Source organism: Gracilinanus agilis, unplaced genomic scaffold (genome assembly GCF_016433145.1).
Source record: "Gracilinanus agilis isolate LMUSP501 unplaced genomic scaffold, AgileGrace unplaced_scaffold57677, whole genome shotgun sequence".
NCBI classification, from domain to species: domain Eukaryota; kingdom Metazoa; phylum Chordata; class Mammalia; order Didelphimorphia; family Didelphidae; genus Gracilinanus; species Gracilinanus agilis.
In genome coordinates this window covers 1-5,950 of record NW_025393217.1, presented here as the reverse complement: position 1 = coordinate 5,950, position 5,950 = coordinate 1, and the positions used below count along the sequence as shown (strand labels likewise).

Here is a 5,950-nt window from a genome sequence, read left to right as displayed (position 1 = left end):
ATACACTGAATTATAGAATAAGTTCACTGCAACAAGAAAGGGAATTCTATCCTTCTGAAGGCTTTTTTTTCCCTTAAAAAAGTGTTTCATTTCTTATACCTGTACCATGCAACTGGTAAGAAAATAAAGAGAAGTTTTTAAGCATTTGCAGCTTCTAAACTACCACAGGAGAGGGATATTAAAGTTCCCACCCCTTTACTGGCAACCACTGGAAGTAAACAAGGCCAATAACAAGGAAAATCTATTTCTCTGTACAAGCGGCTGCTGCTTCCTTATTGAAACCTCGGATTGGCAAGTCGTAGACCACTTCTTCTACTTTTTTCACATCATACTTCAGGCCATCATAGCGTTTTCTCAGTGAATCATTTTTTAAGTTAAGAAGTCGGAAGCCAGAATCTAGCTCATTGATGAATGTAGAGATATGAAGAGGACGGGCATAGTCCCCAGCAGTGACACTGTTAACTGACAGGCGAGACAGTTCACTAGCAAGAATTAACACACCAGAGAGATAGTCTTCAATGTCCAAATGAAATCCTCTTTCTCGATCTGGTTCAATGCCAAGTATTTCTGTAACTGCTTCTCGAGGCACAAGTGTTTCTGTTTCCAAATACACAACAAATGCTGCCAGGAAGACCAAGCGCTGCAATACAAACCGCCAATGTTCATGAAATCTGTAATACTGTTCAGCAGGGAACTTGGTCTTCAGAGATGTTAGCTGTGTTTTTACTGTGTCAAAATGTTCTCGAGCTTTCAGACATTTCTTTGGAATGTCCTGAAATCCAGAACCTTGATGAACCCCTTGAAGCAAAGTTAAAATTTCTCGGGCTGTCTGCTCTAAACTCTGTACAACTTTCCGGATTTCCTCTCGAATGTCCTGCTCAGCAGCCAGGAATCCTTGCAGCTCGATGAAGATCTCGCTCACAGACATAATGCTGGCGGCTGTAGTAACCCTGGTCCCCAGAAGGCTAAAGGACAGAGAGAAAGAATCCAGGTTTCTAAGGCAACTATAGAAATCTGACCACTCCGACTCCCGATTTTCCCTCCCACGAGTCCGTCTACCCTGTCGCAGGGGTAAGGCTTGTGAGTTTTTATGTGCACTATGGCCTGGTCTTGTAAGTAGTCATATCACGTAGTGGAAACAGAGGTGTTGCCGCATTCGCTTCTTCTGTAACTTGTTTGCTTTCAGTGCCCTTCGTTGTGGTGTCTGGTTATTTGGTTTGGTTTTTCTTTAGTCTCCAGTTCCCCAGTCACTTCCTCAAGCTTATTTCCAAGTTGTTTTATTTCTTCCTTTAGTGTTTTAATTATTAACTTTAAGTCACTGTCAGTTGCCTGTGCCTGTTTGTCTGTAACCATTTTGATCAGTCTTTTCAGTGTATGATATAGCTGTAAAACTGAGAACCCCACTAAAACCATCACTGGGATGTAAGATATTGCCCTTTCCATCTCTGATTTGAGCCATTGGACATTGTCATATATGTTAAGCAAAAATTAGGCATATTCAGGTATGGTGATGAATATTAGGCTGTAGTATGTGTATATTATTATTATTATTATTATTCCTGTTGACTCCCAGAGGAGCACAGGGCCGCAACCATCTCACGCCAACGGGCTCTATTCTGGGCAACTTCCCCCAGCTGGGCCCGTGTCATTCCGACTGTTTTTGTTTCGTTTTCGACAGATCTTCGCCAGGTCTGTTTTGGCCTTCCGACTTTCCTCCTCCCTGGTGGGTTCCAGCTCAGTGCTTGTCTAGCAACTTTGTCCTCCGATTTTCGTAGCGTATGTCCTATCCGTCTCCACTTTCGTTTCTTTATGTCCTGACTGATGGGATACTGAGTTGCTACCAGACTCTGGGAAAGGGGAAAGTATATGTATAAGAATTGGGAAATGATTGCCATCACTCCCATGGCTAAAACTAGTTTGATTGCCATTGCTATGTTGAAAAAGCCTAGGTACAGGAAAATATGCGTTTTAAAACCAGCCCTTCAAGAGTTCACCCTCCCTCCCCGAGAAGTGATGGAGTCTTCTGATTGGGTGGCTAGTTGCTGGGTGGAATGCACACTGCCTAGGGAGTCCAGAAAAAAAGATTGACTGCTACTCCCACACTGGCTTCCCTTCAGTGTGTAGGCTTCAATCTTCCTGTGGCCACCAACTATTTTCCTGACTCCTAAATCTTTTCAAAATGTAGGTAGGTTCGACTCCTGACCTGGCTCAGCCAACTGTTATGTGGAAGAGAGACCCTGTGATGATGATTAAATACATAGTGTTATGAATAATATTGATATAGATGGATATATGCAAAAGTATTAATAGTTAATTTAAAGCCATATTGGTAATTAAGAAAGTCATGTGCCTGATAAGATCTATTTTTTATTTTATTTTTTATTTTATTTTTTTATTTTAAACCCTTAACTTCTGTGTATTGACTTATAGGTGGAAGAGTGGTAAGGGTGGGCAATGGGGGTCAAGTGACTTGCCCAGGGTCACACAGCTGGGAAGTGTCTGAGGCCGGATTTGAACCTAGGACCTCCCATCTCTAGGCATGGCTCTCAATCCACTGAGCTACCCAGCTGCCCCGTGCCTGATAAGATCTAATTCAAATCACCCACCATTATCTTCTGCCTACCTGCCTGCCTTGTACGAAAAAGAGCATCTCCCAATCACATCAGGAGTCTTATACTTCTGTCTATGTAATTACACTTCCTACATAATAGGAGTCATGAGAAATGTAGTTCTCAAGTCCCCTAAGCGTCCATAGGAAGTTTATATCATGGATCTTGATATTAAGACCAAGAACCCCAAATTTCCACTAACACATTCCTCCCTGAGATCCAGAGAAAAGACTGGTCTTCTCGATGGATCTTATAAACATAACAAACTTTTTACATTACAGAAATTTGGGGATAAAAGAAAAGAGGACAAAAATTAGCCACAGTGATAAAAAGCCAATTGGGGGCAGTCCCCTATTGGCATAAGAGTGTACATTCTAAACAAATTCATTCAATTCCCCATAGTTCAATCATCTGCACCCCAAATTTCAATTTGGATATTCATGATCCAGTGAAGGCTTTTCAGGCATCTTCATGGTATCTTCTCCAAACAGGTTTGTTGCCTGGATTCTGAGGAGATGGCAAATTTCTTATCCTAAAATTATTCTCATAAAATTTAAACTTTACATTATAGATTATAAAACACATTCCCCTCTGAGGGGAATTTTACATTCCCCCCCTGAAATTACTCTCAAAAGAGTTAAAATTTTACATTATAGATTATAATACAGGCATTATGATTATAAAACTTACACACACCCCTGAGGAGAATAAATAAGACATTCTCCCCTGAAGAGGGTTAAGGCCAACACCCGGATCAGTCAAGTATACATGGCTGAGTTATGGAGTTGTGTGAAATCAATTGGCAAAAGAAATAAAATAAAAATAAAATCCAAATGAGAGAAAAAAATTAACTTGTGAATGAAATGTAAAATGTCAAAGTCTTATGTGCAAAAAATGTAAGGAAAAATAAACTTATAACAGGTCCTTGAATCAAGGCCCAATTAAAGTGATTTAAGCAGTTTGCAATTACCCATTCAGGAGCCAGGACTACAGAAAATTGCCATTCTATATATGAGAAATAACAGAACCAAATATGTGTGCAAGGGAAATGTCTTTCCCTGGTCTGATTTGCCTGCACCTTCTCAGGGATGAGCCACAATGATAGCCAATCTTAGGTGCTTACTAGGAAATGAAGCTCAGGGGAAGTCTGGCCTCTAACATGTTAGAAAAACTGCAACCCCAAACCTCAAACACTAGTTTCAAGCCCTTCGGTATTGGCATAGAACTTCCCCAATCCATGGTCTGCATAACCTTTTCATCTGTGGCAATTTTCAGATTCTCAGTTGGTCTCCATGACCTTGTGGCTCTTTTGCTCCCTTCTTCTGAAATCAGACAGAGAGACATTAATCACAGTCCCATAATATTTACCAATAATTGGCAGATTACCATAGTCTAAGGCTTTTGGGGTATGCATCAATATTATGGCAAATAAATATTTATATTAAACTTATATTATTGTAAAATCAAAAAAGGATTAACAAAGATTATATCTACTTTCTGTACAAAATGAGAAAAAGGGAAAAAATTCAATTACTCTATTAAAAATATTAAAAGAAAAACCAATAAGAAAATTTAAAACTTCAGGGAAAAATACAATGTGTTCCAGTATAAAAATGAGAGAGAAAAACTCAAATATGTATTGTACATAGAAGGAAAAATAAAAGAATGTTTTAAAAATCAAAAATATATAGCTTAGGGGGCAGCTGGGTAGCTCAGTGGATTGAGAGCCAGGCCTAGAGACGGGAGGTCCTAGGTTCAAATTTGGCCTCAAACCCTTCCCAGCTGTGTGACCCTGGGTAAGTCCCTTGACCCCCATTTCCTACCCTTACCACTTTTCTGCGTTGTAGCCAATATACAGTATTGACTCCAAGACAGAAGGTGAGGGTTAAATATATATATATATATATATTTATATATCTTAGAATTAGTGAAAGGTTTTTCACCCAAAAATGAGATCCATTCCTGTTAAGCCTTTCCATGAACTGTGAGTGTAAATGGTTTTTATAAAATAGCAGATTCATAATGCACATTCAAATAAAATACCATAATTTCCAATAACAAATTTACAGACAGTAGCAAACAAACCCATTTTTATAACCACTTGCTGTGATGTTTAAAAATTGTGTACTTGTCCCAGTTTCAACAGATATAGTAAATCATTCAACCTTGGCTAAGATATTTGCTTAACAAACTCTATTACTACCTCCATGGCAATTGTGGGGTAGAGCCTAAAAAATCCGATTAAAAAAAACTTCTGGGCCTAAATTATCTCCAGGAATTCTAGATCCTTCTGATGGGAAAACAAGCCAAAACAAAGAGACAAAATATCAAGTCTACAGGAGCTCTCCTGGCTTCCTGTGTAATATACAAAAGCTTGGGCAGGAAACCTCCATTTGTTTCATCTACCCCTGTATGACAAAATTCTTTATAATAAATATATAAAACATTAGCATTTATACAGAAGGGTACTAGGCATCTAAAGTCAATTCTAAAGACCCTTTATAAAATTATAATTTAAATTCTCAAGACATCAAAATCTCCAAGGTTGTATAAGCAATATCAAGATTGAATAAAAACTTAAGGTATGTGATCCTATAGTTGAAATGACAAATCCAGTATACATAAGGCTTACGGGTTTTTTACAACTTAAAAAAATATTTAATATGTTCATAAATGGTACAGATAACAGAATTAGATTAATACAGATAAACTTAAAAAATGAAACCTTAAAGAAATCAGGAAATACAATATAAGAAACATTATAAGCAATGCAGTCAAAAACCTTTTATCAATTCTAATAGATTTGTTCACTATTTGGGAGTTACAATAAAATCACGCTATCTGAGGTTTAAAATCCACCTCTGGTCCACTTTAAGTTCCTTCTAACTGAGCACAGTGTGGATGATCTGTAAGGTTCAACGTCTTGGGCAGGCCTAGTGTGTGTGTGTGGGGGGGTGTGAATCCCTCCCCTGAGATTCAGGCAAGATAATCGCAAGGAATAGTTTGGAATAGGCCGTGCAGCCCACGCTTGCCATTCTACCTCCTGTTTGAAGAGTCAAAGCTAGAGCCACGTGGAAGCCAACCGGGGTAGGAGACCCCACGTGGAGGGCTTGTGGGGGGAGGAAGGTAGCTAGAGAAGCTTTCTTCAGGTTAAAAGTCATTAATGTCTGTGAGGAAACGCCCCTGGGAAAGTCCCAGGTGAGTGAAATGAGAGAGAAGGGGGGGGTTCTTTGTATACTTCCCAAATCTTAAGCAGTGGCAACAGCAGTCTCTGGGGTCAACCCGTGGGGGCAGCTGGGGCAGGAGAGCAGGAGTCAGAGGAAAAAGCAGCAGCCCTGGGC

The 5,950-nt window shown here is 39.4% G+C and overlaps 1 protein-coding gene across 1 annotated transcript; it reads right to left on the bottom strand.

Annotated features, from left to right (window-relative positions):
- Window positions 1-75: 75 nt before the first annotated feature.
- On the bottom strand, window positions 76-928 carry LOC123256293 (translin-like). The gene has a single exon (XM_044684941.1). The coding sequence runs from the start codon at window positions 926-928 to the stop codon at window positions 242-244; it is 687 nt and encodes a 228-aa protein (XP_044540876.1). The 3' UTR covers window positions 76-241.
- Between the last annotated feature and the right edge of the window lie 5,022 nt (window positions 929-5,950).